At 36.7% G+C, this 18,803-nt stretch overlaps 1 protein-coding gene across 3 annotated transcripts in view; it reads left to right on the top strand.

Annotated features, from left to right (window-relative positions):
• Positions 1-6,384: 6,384 nt before the first annotated feature.
• LOC110648260 (uncharacterized) overlaps positions 6,385-18,803 on the top strand; it is a 49,527-nt gene continuing 37,108 nt past the window's right edge. For 2 of the 3 annotated variants that reach the window (XM_058139064.1, XM_058139066.1), the window contains exons 1-4: positions 6,385-7,005; positions 7,112-7,163; positions 7,252-7,359; positions 8,292-8,394. In XM_058139064.1, coding sequence (XP_057995047.1) covers positions 6,844-7,005; positions 7,112-7,163; positions 7,252-7,359; positions 8,292-8,394 — 425 coding nt within the window. In that variant the 5' untranslated portion in view covers positions 6,385-6,843. The remainder of the gene's footprint in view (positions 7,006-7,111; positions 7,164-7,251; positions 7,360-8,291; positions 8,395-18,803) is intronic. The other variant, XM_058139065.1, reaches the window with a different exon arrangement.

The following is an 18,803-nucleotide window of genomic DNA, read 5'->3' as shown; positions in this document are numbered from 1 at the left end:
GAGGTCTCCAGGAAAGTGCGGGAGATGAAACGCGCCGAGGCTTCAGAGACGCCGAGGCATGATTTAAGAGAGATGTAGGGAGGATCGTCCCAACCCTCGAGATCCCCGATCCCTGAAATAGAAGTGATTCGGTCTCCTCCTCAATATGAAGAGCTGTCACCACCTCCACCAGTTGCTTCGAGTGTGGAAGGGGGTCCTTCCCAACCCACTTCGAGGACCCTCTCTCGTGGCGCTCAGGTCCTGATTCACTCCCTAGAGAAGAACCGATCTGTTTGGGGGAATCTGGGTTTGGCAAAGGTTCTGGGAGCTTCCATATGTCTCCAGGAGGATCGGGATCGGCTGACCCAGGGCAACATCGATGATCTCCTGACCCATACGATGAGCTTGAGCGTGGAGAGCTTAGTGAACCAGTATATCATTAGGAAAAAGGCTCATCATTTGAGGCAGAAGATCCAGAAGGTAGGTTAGGAAGCGGCTTCTGCACGAGCTCAACTTTCATTCGCCAGGGAATATATAGCTGAAATCGAGGGGCGGATGAAATTCTATGAGGACAAATTGGCCGAGCAGGCTCATGCTTTTGAAGAAGCTCGGGCACTCCGAGCTGCTGATGTCGCTCGCCTCACTAAAGAACTTAGAGCGAAATAAGAATAGGCAGTGACGAGGGAGGCCAGTGCTTATGTGAACGCCCACGGAGACCTTTTGGCCAAGCTCAAGAAGCGTTATCCTGAGGAGGACTTTTCCTGGATGGTGGACCTGGCTCCCCAAGACGAAGAGGAGAGCAAAGAGGAGGCCGAAGGAGATAGAGAGGGTGAGCGAAATGTAGAACAGGCTGGGGGTGATCCTCCAGCCGAATGACTTGTATTTTTTACTTTGAGATGAAATGAAGTTCTTTCTTTTGTTCAATGACTCGATGAGATCAGAAAGTATCTAAGTTGTATAAGCGCCTGATTGTTTGAACACATTAGAACACCAAACTTGAAAACGATTATTAATCTATGTATGAGAGGTCGGAAAAACATTATAAGCATGAGATCGGCCTAAGCCGAGAGCAAACACCGAGCAGAACTTAAGATCATTAAAATCGGAAACCTGATTTGAACATTTAAGATTAGAAGCACCTTTAAGCCGGATTGAAACCTTAACTTTATTGAACGATTATCTACAATATTTATAAAATGGAGGTCGAAAATAAGACTGGATGGCACAAAGACTTAATGTCGGTTGGATTTCGTTTGACGAGAGATCGGAAATGTGATTGACTGGCCAGGAGACTTGATAATTGGTTTGAGAGATCGGTGAGGATTTGAACGATATGGAGACTTGGTATTGGTTTGATTTCTTTGAAGAGAGATCAGAAATGTGATTGACTGGCAAGGAGACTTGGTGCTGGGGATCAATTTCAAAGTCTATTGATTTTGGAGATCGGCCAAAATATGGTGTCGACACCATTAAAAAGTGGTGGTTTAGTAATTGAATAACCTTCTACTAAGGGAGCAGGTATACCAATAGAATTACTGGATGAACCAGCCATGTGTATGGATCACTCTAAGGTGTTTAATCCTCAAGCAAGAGAGACAAGCTCTGATACCAAATTGATGTCCCAAAATATGTCCAAGAGGGGGGTGAATTAGACTTAAAACAATTTTTCGATTCTTGTTCAAAACCTTTGAAAAATTATAGCTTAGTTCAACCTAGTTTTTCTACTGTGAAATATGTATGATACTGCTCAAATAATTAGTTGATACAAAGTTGGCTTAAAAACATGCAGTATACTGATCTAACAAAATATATTTGCACTCAGTAAAAATTTTAGTAATCTGAATAAAATCACAACACAGCAAATATAGTAGTAAACAAAATATATCAATTGACAGCAGATATAGCAGTAAGCAAATTATATCATATATCAGCAGATTTAATAGTAAACAGAATTTTTTTAGTTTGCAGCAGTGTTGACAGTAAACAGTATCAATTTTCAACTTAATAAAAATAATTCAACTAGAAATAAATATGCATAAATTTAAAGAGTAAGGGTTAAGAGAATTGAACACTGACTTTTTATAGTGGTTCGGCCTAACTAACCTATATTCACTCTCTCAAAGATCTCACTTTGAGTCTTCACTCTACTAATCTTCTCTTTTAAAGGCAAGAGACAAAAACCCTTTACAAATCTTCACACCAAAGCTTTTACAAGTAGCTTCACACTTCTACCAAGTGTTATCCTAAACACTTTTCACAATCAAGCTTCAATAGGTGCTTGTATGACCTCTCATAAATGCTAAGAAGGTGTTTAAAACTCAGTCTCACTCAATACAATAGAATCTATAAAAAAGAGATGAGTAGGTAAGCCAATGATGAGCAATAAAAATAATTTGAGCACTTTGAATGAAAACTTTAATGATCTTAAAAGGTTAGGAACAGTAGAGAGACTTTTATTAAGTGCAAAATGGCCAAAAGTAAGTGTATTTATAGCTTTGGATCATTTCTGACCGTTTGAGAACTCATTTGAATGTTATAATTTCAAATTTCAAGAAAATAGCTGTTATTTTGTCGTTTTCTACAATGTTGTATAGAGTTGAGACAGTTAGCATACGAGAACTAGTTAGCATACCTGGAAAGCTTTTTTGCATAACTTTGAAGACTTTAAAACTTTACACCAAATTATAATAAAATACTTTTAGGCCATTGATAATTCAAAAACAAGTTTTGAAAACTTAGAATAAAAAATTTGAGGGGTTAAAAATAAGTATCATTGGCTTCTACTCCTCAAATCTTTTTACACAAATTTCTAAATTCCTTAAACTATTCCTAAACTAGATGTACCTTCAATTTTGATATTCAATACAGCTTGAAAGGTAACTTTTTCTTTCTTCTTTGTCTTTGATTCATCTTGTGTTATCTTAGGATGTCAACCTTTCTTTAAAACACAAGTTCATCATCAACTACATGAATCTTTTTCTTTATCCTTAAAGAAGTACAACACTTAAAATAAGATTAGTTTGATTCTAGTCGAGTTTTGTTATCATAAAAAATTATGCTCCTTTGAGCTCATGGGGTCAACATTATTAAATTCAATTAGAGTTGTTTAAGCTTAAATCATATTATATGTAAAAATAATTAAATTTCTTTATAGTATTATTATTATTATTATTATTATTATTATTATTATTACCAAAGTTTTATTTAAATTAAATATAATAAAAGTAGTTTGAACCTATTTGAAGAGAGAAAAATGACCTAGGTGAATAAGCTAGAAAAGTTCAGGTGAGTTTCCGATAACGAAGAGCTACGGCCAGCAATCGGCAAGGACCACGTCCACCCTATAGGTGCAACCCTCCCCTGGCATTGAATGGCAGCGATTCTGAAGAAAATGGAGAACATGTGTTAAACACGTGAGTTTCAGGCCACGATTCAGGCCACCTCTGAAAGCATTTCGGTGAGGGAAATTTAGCAAATGCCTTAACACCTCATGGGCTTCATTTCCTAACTAGCCATGCCCCAAACCGACGTTAGAAGAGAGAGATCCAAGGAGAGAGAAACTCTTGGGTTTCACCACTTTTCAGTGAGTTTCCGGTCAATTCAACCATTGGATCGATGATACGAGACCATTGATGGACTCAAGGTGACAAAACCTTCGGGATAGACCAACCCCACTCTGATTGGATATCATTTGAAAAAGGCAATTATAGACTAACCCCTCTCTGATTGGATATCATTTGAAAAAGGCAATTATCGGACGGTCCAAAATGCTTGGTGAGCTTTTCAAGCTTTTTCGATGCCCGTAAATTAAATATAATTATAGGATAATTATTAACAATTTATGAGTTTTGTTTAGGTGTGATCGGATTGGCGACAGCTCATCAGTGCTCAGACTGAGTTTTCAGGCTGGGCTAGGTGCTTGATGTGCTGTCTAGGAAGGTGGTTGTGGTTATAGTTGTTTTCAGCATTTTTAGACATTTTAGACGCATTTAAGATAGCAGAATTTGCAAAAGCAGTCCCTAACTTAATCTGTGTGATTTTTACCTAGGATTAAGCTAACTAATTAATCTGTAAATTATTTTTGGCTTAGTGAAATTAAGTAAAATTACTCTAATTAGTACAAGGACAATGTAGAGAACTTCCAGAAATATTTTTATATTTTTTTGAAGTGCTCGAAATAATTATTTGAACTGTAGTGGAGTTAGGGATCTAAGTTGGAATTTTGATGTTTGGACCTAGATTAGGTTTCTTGTAGGTCCCAAATGGACATTATAATTATTATTGTGGACTTGAAGCCTTGTGTATTACTTTTGTTGCATTTCTTGCAAGAGGGTTAGGTATAGTTGTAGGAGAGACTCTGCTGAAATTTCAGGAAGATTTTAGGAATTATTCTTGCTTCTTTAATTCAATTAATTAGTTAATTCTATCGGTGCTGACTAGTCTTTATTTTCTCTAGCCAGACCAACTACAATTGGGTAGACCAATTTGTGAGTTAGATATTGATTATTTGTGTAATTTTAATATTAATTATGTATCTCACATGCCCATGCATTTTATGAATATTTAATTATATACATAAATAGTTAAATTATTCAGGCCATTTTGATTGTTGCATATTTAATTGTTGTTACTTGTTTGTAATTGTCATCTTTAGGATGATTTGGAGCTGGGTATATTATTTATATATCACATATATGAATATAGATTAGACAGGCTAGTCACGGCTTGAGCTTGTCTTATTGGAACCCAGTCCTTATACATATGGAAAGTTAGGGTAAAGTACGGCTTTGAGTTGATCTCATATATGATGATTTGGAGCTGTCATCTTTATTTATATATCACATATATGAATATAGATTGGACAGGCTAGTCACAGCTTGAGCTTATTTTGTTGGAACCTGGTCCTTATAGATATGGAAAGTTAGGGTAAAGTACGGCTTTGAGTTGATCTCGCTGGCCCTTGCACTTGGATTTAAGCGAAAGTCCAGCTTGAGTTGAGCTAGTTGGTAGGATCTGGATTGAGAGAGCTGTATAGGGGATCAACTCCCATATTTATGTATTAATGTGATACATTGGGTGCGTGAGTAGCTCCAAATTAGATTCTCATGAAAATATTAGGTGAATTACTTGTTTTATATGTTAGATATGCATTTAATGGTAGGATTGCACTAGTTATAGGTAATTATAAAAATTACATCTATAATCAATGTCTAAACTCTTTGAGTCGAAAACTAATTTTTATTCAAATATTTTTTTTAGGTTACAAGAAGGTAAGTTTATTTTCGGGTCTAACCTGCATTTTTCTTATCAGATTGTGGTGTTTCTTAATTAGTAGTTTTTATAGTTATTTATTTATTTAACTGCTAGAACTTCGGTGTGACATCAATGTATTTATGTATCATGTTAATTAATAAAGATTAAGTGGTTTGTGTATGATGGGTATCAGGGTTGAGCTGAGCTCTCATAGTTTTAATTTTTCTGATAGTTATCAGGTTAGGTTGTCCTAAATAAATTTATAATATTTTACTTTATTTTGTTTATATATTGGGCTTGATTTTGGTCCTGATTATGGATTTGGGAATAGTGATACTCACTATGGGTCTCGAGAGTTTTATGTTAGCCCAAATTTTAGTGTCGGTCCGGCCGTAAAATTAGATTGTGGCATAAAATATAAATATTTGAATTTATTATATCAATAAAACTTAATTTAACGCAAAATGTCAACATTAACATTCTTAATATATTATTGTTTAATAATATATCTATTTAATTTTTTATATTCTTAATTAATATTTTTAAATACATTAATATTAAATATTAAATTTTTATATTTTTATAAAAAATGATATATATATATATATTAAAATAATAACTCTTATTATGAAATTGACATTGAATTTATCAAATTGATTTAATTTAATACAAATTTGAAAACTAAACACACGACATAATAAAGACGTGTGAGGATTAGTATATTGAAATGCTAAACTATATTTTAATTTTTAATATTTTATAAAAGTAATAATTAAGCCTTTTTTAAGAATTTTTTGAAAAATATTTTTATGAAAGAAAATATTTTTGATATTATTTTAATTTTTAATATTTTATAAAAGTAATAATTAAGCTCTTATTTTTTAAAGATTTTTTAGAAACTATTTTTATGAAAGAAAAATATTGGTATTAAAATTATTGATATTTATTAAAAATAAGGAAAAAATAATTAAATTCCAGCTTTTATAAATTCTAAAACCCTAATTGTAAAATGTCAATTTAATCAGAGATGCATGTAACACACTTTTCATTTTTATATCAAATTAATTCAATTTGCTAAATTTAGTGTTTTAATCACAAAAAATATTTTCTATGTAAATAAATATTGACACCAAATTCGCCTTTAATTCAAGTTAAATATTAAAGGCGGGAGAGACCATCAGCTATTGGCTGACTGGACCTTGAAACTGCTCATAGCATAGCATTTTAGGAGGCAATCCATTTACGCGGGGCCCTCCGTTATTCCATCGCTCGGTACCCCAGCCCCCTCCTTTCCTTCTTCCTTCTTGGCTATGCATAGTCACTCGTCTCCCTCTCTTTTCTGCAAGCAAAGCAACAAAATTCATAACCCACGCAAGAAACAGAGCTCCACGATTTGTCTGACGACGCAGATTACGCTGCTTCTATCCAGCAAGTAAGCAAGCAGTCACTCAATCAATCAAGTCGATCGCACACAACTACCTAATCATCTTCAAATCCGAATTTACATTTTATTCGAGCAAATGTGCGATTCGAAATTTCGAAAATTGGTCTCGTGAGTTTGAGTTTAGGATTTTCTGACTCTGACCACTTTGGTAGGGATCAGCGAGTCTTATGATGAGGAGCGATAGCAGCAAACATAGCTCGTCTAGCGAACCAGAAGGCGCTGAAGTTGTGTATTTGAAGGATAATGTGACAATTCATCCAACTCAGTTCGCGTCTGAGAGAATTAGTGGAAGATTGAAGCTTATTAAGCAAGGCGCCTCTCTCTTTATGGTAATCTCTCGAATTTTAGATTTATATATTTTGTTTTTGCTTATACACTTTTGACTTTGGAGCTCTTTTTTTTAATTTTTATTTTTTTTATAAATGGCTATGGTAGACATGGATTCCATACAAAGGGCAAGCCACGAATGCAAGATTGTCTGAGAAAGGTTGCTAGCCCTGAATTTCTGTTTGGTTAACTAATTTATGCCACTGATTTGGTCGCTGAATTGATTGCCTAGTGGTTTCTGTGTTTAGATAGGAGTCTTTACACCATAAGGGCTGTGCCTTTTACTGACGTTCGTTCCATTCGTCGACACACTCCAACTCTTGGGTGGCAGTACATAATTGTTGTTTTGTCATCAGGTATAACGTGCTAATTCTTTTAGCTAATGCAATATTGTTTAGTAATTCTTTTAATAATTTCTGGAGCTATGATAAGGCTAATTCCTTTAGCCTATTATTTAGGTTTTGAATATGCGATCAATTTACTTGGTTGGTTGATATAACTAAAGAAGACAACAGTAATTACCATTGCTAACTGAAATGTGTTTACAACTCATGAGAATTAAATGAGTTTTATGCTGATTGGTAATCTATCATAACCCTTCTCCTTTACCAGGCTTGGGACCGGCTATGCTTTGCGAAACTCACATAGGTGGAGTTCTAACTGAAATGTGTCTAATAAGGGAAATCATTCTGAGATTTATCTTTTTGCTGATTTTCTCACTTAATGATGTTTCATCTCGAGATTGAAATTACTGAAAATTATGGAACTCATTACTAAATCTTTAACAGACATGAAAGAAATGAGATTTATTGGTATGATCCCGGAATTAACACCCAAATGTCAGCACTTAATGTGTAATTACTTTTCCTTGCCAAATACAAAATTTTTCTGGAATTTTATCACAACGTATCAGTCGCGTGCCTAATGGTAGGGAAACAAATTTTAGAGATCTAATGTATGCACCTTCATGTCACCTTTTCAGAAAATGACTATCTTGTTTGTTCATGCAAAATGATATTTTCTTATAAACGACCAGTTAAGAATTTAACTATTTAATGCCCTTATTCTAAATTTTCTGGTTCCAATTGTGTATTTCTTCCATGCATTTTTAAGTAGTTAAAGTACTGCTACTTTTGAATTAATGATGCAAAATCAATTTTTATCTCCATTGTCTTCTTAAATTTATTGTGGGTTATTTGGTCAGTTATCTATTCTTTTATTTCTAGTTAGATGTTTTAGGGTTTAATAACTAATCTATTAATTATTGTCTACTTCTCTAAATTTTAAGAAAGGAGGCATTTTGCAGGACTTGCATTTCCTCCTTTTTACTTCTACAATGGAGGAGTCAAAGAGTTCCTTGCTACAATGAAGCAACATGTTTTTATTGTGAGGTTGGTTACTGTTTTAGCATGCATTTTTTCTTATATTAACTCTCTCTCTCAATATATAGATGGTAAATCGGCAAATATTTATATATTTAAAAGACTATCTCTAGCAGATTGAACTTCCAATTGACATATGCTATGCACGGATAACTTTTTAAACATTGAAGAGAATCTTGATTTTTACATTGATTATTGTTGTCTTGTTTGGCCTTCTTGATTTTTCCACTGTCATTTGCTTTTTTTCTTTTTTTTTTTTTAAATTTTTTTATTAGGGCATTGCTTGTGAAGTATGTGGAATTGATGGTCATTCTCAGGCGATGGAAAGCCTTTTCGTGTTTGACCTATGGCCTTTAACCTCATTACGTAGGTTGGTAGTTTTTTCATGCTTGGGTGTGCAAACTAAGCACGTATGGATAAAAGAAAAGTAACTGAATATCTGTTAGTAATTAAACTTTAGAGCAAAGCCAACATGATAATTTAACATTGTATTTACTTGCATGATGGCCTTCTTTTTCTTTTTTGGTGGATAGGGGAGATTTTTTTTTGACATTCCCTTGTGAAAAATTCCCCAATTGGAATTGGGATTAGCACAAGTGGTGGAATTTCCCCAATGCCAAGTTGCAAAAGTTGTCATTTATGGTGTTTGACGCAATTTTGTTCAAATGCATGCTTTTTGGAAAGTGAGGTTTGAGTTGGTAAGCATAAAGGGTGTAGACACCATAATTTGATCGACCCTCAAATGCATAACTTGTAAAATTAATATGCAGTTTTCTTTTAAAGTTGTAATTTAATTTCAAATATTTTCTCGAATGGATCTCCCATCTTAATGTTATCCGATCTCAACTGATTACCTGACCACAGGTCATTTTCTCTGAACTGGTAATAATCCAAGTTATCTCCCAGATAAATAACAAATTATTCGACCTCATGCACGCTCAGGTTAGATTATTTTCCGATTTCTTTGTCTTTGTTTGACCTGTTCAGATTGATATCCAATCTTCGGACCATCTAATTTTACGTTTTGTTGTTTTCCAATCTCGTTGTGTTCAAACACTTCAAAATTCCAAATTACGATTTAGTTTTGTGACCAAGTATCTTGCTCGATTTGTTCAAACATTTCTTAACAAAGTTAATGTTTCATCCGATCTCTAAATACTTGTCCCGATCCTAATAAGTTATTTCAACTATGACCTGATCTCAAGCCATTTTTCAAATCCTTACAATTTTACAAATCACTCTTCAAGTGTTTAAAAGTTTTGATCGATATTTGGTCACAAGGTCATCCTATCTCATGTTCGTGTGCAATGATTTTCCGATCTCTTTAAGTGGTCTTATGTTTTATGATTGATAACTGATCTCAGGTTCTATGTTCAACTTTATCCAATTGATTAGGAGTCAATTCTATTCAGTATTCACCAGCTCGGCTAGGAGATCGCTGTGAGCGTTCACATAAGCACCAGCTTCCTTCACCAGAGTTTCGCCCTCCTTGGCCCTTATCTATCTAGAGAATCGAGCCAGATCAGCAGCTCGGCAGGCTCGGGCATCTTCAAGTTCCCTCTCCAGCTGAGTCGTTCTCTCCTCATAAGATCTCACTTGGCCCTCTAAGTCAATGATTTGATCATTAGCAGCAGAAAGTTGGGTAGTTGCAGTCGCTGCATCCTGAACCGCCTTGAGGATCTCCCTCCTTAAGAGATGAGGCTTTTCCCTGATCATCTGTTGGTTCGTGACCGCTTCTAAGCCCAAGCTCATCGTCTAGGTAAAAAGATCTTCGATCCTCTTCTGGCCCATCCGAGTCCGATCTTCGAAAAAACAGATCGAAGCGCCCAAGACTTTCACTAAATCGACCGAGCGGTTCCTCTCCAATGATTGAAGCAGAACCTGAGCACCTCGGGAGAGTGATCGACCGACTGGGATGGTTGGTCCAGAAGAACCGCCCTCTACACTCAAAGATGCAGGAGGTGGAGGAGGAGGTTCAGCTGATCGAGCAGGAAGCTCCGAAGGGATGACCTCTACTTCCGAGGCCGGCTGTTCTTGTGGTCGGAATGGAGAGCTCGGCACTTCCACCAAAGCTGGTCTCTGCGCTTGGGCAGCGGCAACAGCCTCCTTCATCTCTAACACTTTTCGGGCTAGCTCCCTCTTTCGCTTATGGCTTTCTGTTAGAATCCTTCAATTAGTGTAAATCCCTTAATCAGTGTAAATTAGCTGTAAATTAGAATATAATTAGGAATCATTGTATTTATTGGTTATTATTAGTTTCCTAGTTAGTCCTAGCCTTTGTATATAAATTAGAATGCTTGTAAATCATTTTAGTATGAAGAAATATAAAAGAAAAATTTTCAAATTCTCTGTTTTCTACATGGTATCAGAGCAGCGCCAAAATTTATTGACGTGAACAGTGTAGTTCTGGGTAATTTTTTTTGGGTCAAGCTTCTATGTCATTCTAGGCAGAGAGGTGATTGTCACCACCCACTTGAGGAGGAAGAACACCAGCAGATCGGCCTACGCCCAGAGTCTCGCCTCCGTCCAATGAAGCGCATGAGCTCACGCACCTCCAGAAGTCTCGCATCATTCTTCACGCACCGGCGCTTGCACCCTTTTTTTTTTGGTGATTTCTCTGACCGTGCCTCTTGCCGACGACCTTCCCTGTTCGGCGTGCCTCTGACCAACGTGTTTCCACACCTGGTTTGCACATTTATTTTTTTGGGTACCTTCCATTACCCAGTTTCTTTCTTTCTATCTCAGTACCTATTTTTTTAATTGAAAAATGAATGATGAAAAGAAGAAAGCCTCTGAAACAAAGGCTGAATTTGTTGGTGATAATCCCTCTTTACAAATTAGTCCTGTAAAGTTGGATGGAAGTAATTATTTGACATGGTCTAGATCTTGTCTACTGTTCATTCATGCTAGAGGACTGCAGGGGTATATCACTGGAGATAGAAAAAAGCCAGAAAATACTAGTTCTATCTACAGCCAGTGAGAGTCGGAGAACTCTCTTGTTATGTCATGGCTTATCAATTCTATACAACCTCATATAGCTCATGGGTATTTACTGGTGGACAATGCCGCTACCATTTGGAGTGCTATTTCTCAGACTTATTCTCAAGTTGGGAATGATGCACAAGTTTATGAGCTTAGGAACAAGGTTCATGAAATGAAATAAGGTGAGTTGACTATCGCTCAGTATTATGCGGAACTGAGTGGTCTATGGCAACAGTTGGATTTCTATCAAGACTTTCAGGCTTTATGTCTGGCTGATGCAATTAAGTTCCAGAAGTTGATTGAGAAGGAGCGCATGTATGATTTTCTTGCCGGGCTAAATGTGGAGTATGGTCAGATTTGGGTCCAAGTACTTGGTAAGGATCCTTTGCCCACCTTAAGGCAGACATACTCTTATGTTCAGCAGGAGGAGAGCAGAAGGAGTGTCATGATCAATTCTACAACTGTTAATAAGGCTGGACTGGCTGCTAACTCCTTACGAGAACAGTCATATGGTCCATCAGATAAGGATCACTTGCATTGTGACTACTGTGGGAAATCTCGGCACACTAAAGAACAATGTTGGAAGCTGCACGGCTGCCCAACTAAAAGGCGTGGAGGAAAAAGGATGGGCTCTGTTAGATCACAGTCAAATGTATCTGAGGCTGTGAGTATTTCTGAAGATACTGCTATCACTTGGATGTTTTCCAATAAAGAGGTACAAACTCTGAGAGTATGAGACTATTCCTATCATAGCTTGAATCACAATCCACTACAGTTGCCTCTTCTAACTTCGTCAACTCAGGTAATATTTTTCTTGTCAATCATAATAATTCATTTTGGGTTATAGATTATAGAGCAAACAAATATATGACAGGCTCTTCGAATAAATTCATATCCTATTTTCCATGTTTAGGCAAAGAAAAAGTCTGCATTACGGATGGATCATTATCTAATGTTTCTAGAACAAGTTCTGTTAAATGCACTCCTACTATAAGTCTTAGTTCTGTCTTACATGTGCCTAGCTTTCCTATTAACTTTTTGTCTGTCAGTTCTATCACAAAAGCTCTTAACTGCAAAATTGAATTTTTTCCTACTCACTGTGTGTTTCAGGAGTTGATAACAGGGAGAACGATTGGCAGTGGTAGACTGCAAGATGGGCTATATGTATTGAATGATTGTGTTGATCAGGCCATGTTGGGACAGTCTATGGGTGTTGAGGAAGAAATTATTCAGTGGCATAGGAGACTTGGACGCCCTTCATTTACTGTTTTAGAGAAACTTTATCCTCTTTTGTTTAAGCAATGCAAAACTGAATTGTTAGTATGTGATGCTTGTGAGTTTGCCAAACATACTAAACAATCTTATCCTGCAATAAATAATAAGGCTTCAGTTCCTTTTATGACTATCCATTCTGATGTGTGGAGGCCTACTCAAACTGTGTCTTTATCAGGTTATAGATGGTTTGTGACCTTTTTTTATTATTGCAGTAGGTTAACTTGAGTATATTTGATGAAAGGGAAAAATGAAGTATTTTCATGTTTTCAGCAGTTTCACAAAATGATTAGCACCCAGTTTGATGCTCATTTTAAAACACTGAGAACTGATAATGGCACAGAGTATATGAATGGAGTTTTTCAAAAATATTTGAAGTTATATGGAATTTTGCATCAGACTAGTTGTGTTAACGCTAGTGCTCAAAATGGAGTGTCTAAGAGAAAAAATAGACATTTGCTTGAAGTTGCTAGGTCTTTTATGTTTACAATGAATATTCCCAAACCTTACTGGGGGGATGCAATTCTTTCTGCTGCATATCTTATTAACAGGATGCCACTCCGAACTTTGGAGTTTAAGAGTCCTTTAGAGGTTTTGCAAGGTAAAAATTCATATATTGTTCCTCCAAAGGTCTTTGTTTGTGTTTGCTTTGTTCATCAGCCTAATAGGGGGAAGTTAGAACCTCGAGCCCTTAAGTGATTCTTTATTGGTTATCTAGTACTCAGAAGGGGTATAGGTGTTACCACCCTCCTACACGGAAATATTTTGTAAGCATGGATATTACCTTTAGGGAATCTGAATCTTATTTCCATCCACCTCTTCAGAGGGAGCATAGGAAGGAAGAAGAGGTGTCTTTCTCTTCTTCTTTGTGCTCTCCCAACTTTCAACTTCAAAGGGAAAATCTAGGTCTAAAGTCTATACCTAATAATGATACTCAGGGGGAGTCACCTAAATCTCGAGGGAGACTGAATGGACCAGATTTGAGAATTTATACTCGGCGGAACAAGACAGATATAGCCATCGAGCAGGAGACTGCTGATCAACCAGAATCTCTGGATTCAATTCCTGAACATCCTGAGGTATGTGATGAGTCTCCTTTGGTTCCTGAAGAGTCTAATTTTAATTCTCAGTCTACTCTTCCTTCTTCTAATCATGATCTTGATATTCCTATTGCTCTCAGAAAAGGTGTTAGAACTTGTACTAAACATCCCATCTCTAACTTCATTTCCTATGATTCTTTGTCTCCATCCTATATAGCATTTCTATTGTCTGTTTCCTATGTTTCTATCCCACAGGATTGGAAGAAAGCATGTCTTAATCCAAAATGGAAGGCAGCCATGGTGGATGAGATGAAAGCTCTAGCAAAGAATGAGATATGGGAACTTGTTACTCTTCCAATGGGGAAAAAAACTAGTTGGATGCAAGTGGGTGTTCACCGTGAAACATAGAGCAGATGGTTCAATTGAAAGGTATAAGGCTAGATTGGTAACAAAAGGCTTCACACAGACGTATGGGGTAGATTACCAGGAAACGTTTGCTCCTGTTGCTAAAATGAATATCATCAGAATTTTACTATCATGTGCAATAAATTTTGAGTGGGATTTGCAGCAATTTGATGTAAAAAAATACTTTTCTACATGGTGATTTAGAAGAAGTATATATGGAAATCCCTCCAGGGTTTGAGAATGGGAAGACCAAAGGAAAAGTTTAAGATTGAAGAAAGCACTGTATGGTTTAAAATAGTCACATAGGGCATTGTTTGACAGGTTTAGTAAAGCTATGGTTTCTTTTGGATACTGCCAAAGCAATGCTAATCACACCTTGTTTATAAAATACTATAGAGGTAAGATCACTATGCTCATTGTCTATGTGGATGATATTGTGGTAACTGGTGATGATAGGGAAGAAATGATTCATCTAAAGGAACAACTAGCATAGGAGTTTGAAATCAAAGATTTGAGAAGGCTAAAGTACTTTCTTGGAATAGAGGTTGCCAGATCAGATAAAAGAATATTTATTTTTCAAAGGAAGTACATACTAGATCTGTTGGAGAAAACAGGAATGCTAGGTTGTAAACCAGCAGAGTCTCCCATTGAGGCAAATCACAAATTGCAAGTTAGAGTTGGGGAATTCGTGGATATTGGGAGATATCAGAGATTGGTTGGTAGACTGATTTACCTTTCGCATACCAGACCAGATATAGCATATGCAGTGGGTCTAGTGAGTCAGTATATGCATGATCCTCGTGAACCTCATTTGGAGGCTATTTTCCGCATCTTGCGATACTTAAAATCTGCACCTGGGAAAGGACTTCTTTTCTCAAAGCATGGCCATCTTCAGATTAAAGCCTTTACAGATAAAGATTGGGGTGGATCTCTTGATGATAGGAGATCGATATCTGGTTACTGTACTTTTGTTGGTAGTAATCTAGTCACTTGGAGAAGCAAGAAGCAAAATGTGACAGCTAGATCCAGTGCAAAGACTGAGTTAAGAGTAATGGCTCAAGGTATTTGTGAACTATTATGGTTACGAAAGTTGATGGAAGAATTAAAATTGCTGGAAACTAGTGGTTTGTCCCTATTCTGTGATAACAAAGCTACCATCAGTATAGTTCACAATTCATTTCAGCATGATTGGATCAAGCATATAGAGATTGACAGACACTTTATAAAAGAAAAAGTTGTTAATGGTTCCTTAAGTATCTCTTATGTAGGGTCAAAAGACCAGTTAGCTGATGTGTTCACTAAGGGATTAAGTTGTAAGGGGTTTCATACCCTAGTTTGCAAGTTGGGCATGTGCAACATACATGAACCAACTTGCATGCCCAACTTGAGGGGGAGTGTTAGAATCCCTCAATTAGTGTAAATCCCTTAATCAGTGTAAATTAGCTATAAATTAGAATATAATCAGGAATCATTGTATTTATTGGCTATTATTGGTTTCCTAATTAGTCCTAGCTTTTGTATATAAATTAGAATGCTTGTAAATCATTTTAGTATGAAGAAATATAAAAGAAAATTTTTCAAATTCTCCGTTTTCTACACTTTCCTTTGCGGTTTCGCCTCCCGCTATACTTGCACATAAAACAAGTTAGTGAGTTCGCTAAGACTAGAAGATTTAAGATTAAGGTTTTACCGATCCCGGGGCCGAGGTCAGAGAGTTGCAGTTAGATGTTTTCGTGGGCGATCACGCTTGTTATAGAAAGTCAATCACTATATTATTTCTCTGTATATTCTGTATTCTGTATTCCTATTTAGGATTTCTTATTTAGGATTTCTTCCTAATTAGTAGAACGCAATTATAGGAATCAATTGTATATATATACCCATGTACAGATTAATTGAAATTAAAGGAGAATCTTCTCTTTCTACATGGTATCAGAGCAGGTCATCTATCTAGGGTGACTATTTATTCTCACCACCTAGCTCAGGAAACACCTTGGCCGCCGACCGGCTGTTTCGACTCCGATCAACATCGCCGGCGTCGCCTCAATCCCCTCATTCCACCACTGTGTGCTGTTGCCTGATCCAGTACACCATTAAAGGACTTCTAAGGTTTGGCTCTCAGATCCTATTTCGGTATTTGCTTGATTTATGATTTTGGGTTATTTTGCTGCTGTAAGCACTTTGGATTAGCGTTTCGGTTAGTTTTCTTTGTCTCAACAAATGACAGACAATAAGAATGTTATTTCTAATGTGATTCCGGTGATGACTAAGATCACGGAACACAAACTTAATGGTTCGAATTACCTGGAGTGGAGTAAGACTGTTATGGTCTATTTGCATAGCATTGATAAGGATGATCACCTTACTAAAGATCCACCTACAGATGATACACGACAAACTTGGCTAAGAGAGGATGCTCGGTTATTTTTGCAGCTTCGAAATTTGATTCACAGTGAGGTAATTAGTTTAATTAATCACTGTGAATTTGTTAAGGAATTGATGGATTACTTAGATTTTTTGTATTCTGGTAAAGGGAATATCTCCCGTATTTATGATGTTTATAAGGCATTCTACCGTGCTGAGAAAGAGGATAAGTCTCTCACGGCTTATTTTATGAATTTTAAATGGGTATATGAGAAACTTAATGTATTGTTGCCTTTTAGTCCTGATGTGAAAGTTCAGCAGGCCCAACGGGAGCAACTGGCTGTTATGAGTTTTCTTGCAGGCGTTCCTTCAGAGTATGAGACTGCTAAATCTTAGATTCTCTCTAGTTCTGAGATTTCCTCTTTGCATGAAACGTTCACACGGGTCCTTCGTACAGAGAGTACCCAATCTTCACAGTCTGCCAGTAGTGCTCTTATTAGCTGTAATCTGAATGGACAACAGGGTAATAGAAGAGGAAGTAGAGGAGGAATTACAGGCAATAGAAGTCATCAGCGTAATGGAGAGGCTCGTTCTAATCAGGACTCAAGAGGAGGCATTTGTTATTATTACCATGAGCCTGGCCATACAAAATATAATTGTCCGCAACTTCAGAGGAAAAATCAGCGATCACATATAGCAAATATGACAGCAGAGGATTCTACAGTATCTTCCTCTTAGAAAACTATTTTGGTATCTGCAGAGGATTTTGCACAGTTTTCCCAGTATCAGACATCTCTAAAGCCTACCAGTTCCCCTGTCACTGCGATCGCTGAGTTAGGTAAATCCACTACATGCCTTGTGTCTTCCTCATCCAAATGGGTTATTGATTCTGGTGCGACAGATCACATGACAGGTAATTCTAGTTTTTTATTTGCTTTTCAGTCTAATCTCACTTCCTCTACTGTTACTTTAGCTGATAGTTCTACTTTTTATGTCATGGGTTCTAGAACTGCGAACCCGACTTCGTCAATTTCTTTGTCATCTGTTTTGTGTCTACCAAAATTCTCTTTTAATCTACTTTCTGTTAGTAAACTTACTCGTACCTTAAATTGTTCTGTTTCCTTTTTTCCTGATCAGTGCTTGTTTCAGGATCTTACGACGAAGTAGATTATTGGTAGAGGACGTGAGTCAGGTGGTCTCTACATTTTGGAAAATCATGTACCACGGTCGCTTGTTTGCTCCAGCACCTTAATACCTCTTGAAGCTCATTATAGATTGGGCCATGCTTCTTTGTCTACCATGAAGAAGCTGTGTCCTCAGTTTCAGTCTTTGTCAGTACTAGAATTTGAGTCGTGTTAGTTTGCAAAACATCATCGTTTGCCTTCTGTGTCTAGAGTCAATAAACGGGCTTCATCCCCTTTTGAGTTAGTTCATTCTGATGTTTGGGGTCCTTGTTCTGTTACTTCTAAAATTGGATTTCGTTATTTTGTTACTTTTGTTGATGATTACTCTCGTGTTACCTGGTTATATTTAATGAAGAATTTTTCTAAGTTGTTTTTATCTTTTGTGCCTTTTATAATGAAATCAAAACTCAATTTAATATTTCTGTGCGCATATTAAGAAGTGAAAATGCCAAAGAATACTTTTTAGCACAATTTCAGTCTTACATGACACAAAATGGTATTCTTCATCAGTCTTCCTGTGTGGATACACAAAATCCCAAAACGGGGTGGCCGAAAGAAAAAATCAGCATCTTCTTGAGGTAACTCGTGCTCTTCTTTTTCAGATGAAAGTTTCTAATCACTTTTGGGCGGATGCAGCTTTTACGGCATATTTTTTTATCAATCGTATGCTGTCTACTGTCCTTAATGGGGATATTCCTTATACTGCTTTGTTTCTTACAAAATCTTTATTCCTTGTTGAACCCCGTTTTTTTTGTTGTACCTGTTTTGTGCGTGATGTTCGTCCATAGGTTACTAAATTGGATTCAAAGTCTCTCAAATGTGTCTTCCTTGGATACTCCCGGCTGCAAAAAGGGTACCGCTATTTTTCTCCTACTCTTAATCGTGATATTGTTTCTGCAGATGTCACATTTTTTGAGTCCACTCTATTTTTTCCTCAATCATCTATGTATGAAAGTCAGGGGGAGGAGGATGATCTCTTAATATATACTGTCCAACCAATGTCTAGTTCTCTCCAACAGCCTGTTCCTTCTGTCTCTAGACCTACTCGACCTCCCATTGTTCATGTTTATTCCAGGAGATTGGAGATTCCTGACTCAGATCCTCCACCAGCTACTTCGTTGGGAGATCCTGTACCTCATACTGATTATGATTCTGATCTAGACTTACTCAT

The sequence above is a fragment of the Hevea brasiliensis genome, chromosome 17 (genome assembly GCF_030052815.1).
Source record: "Hevea brasiliensis isolate MT/VB/25A 57/8 chromosome 17, ASM3005281v1, whole genome shotgun sequence".
Lineage (NCBI taxonomy): Eukaryota > Viridiplantae > Streptophyta > Magnoliopsida > Malpighiales > Euphorbiaceae > Hevea > Hevea brasiliensis.
The sequence above is the reverse complement of the archived record's forward strand: the minus strand, read 5'-3'. Positions and strand labels throughout refer to the sequence as shown.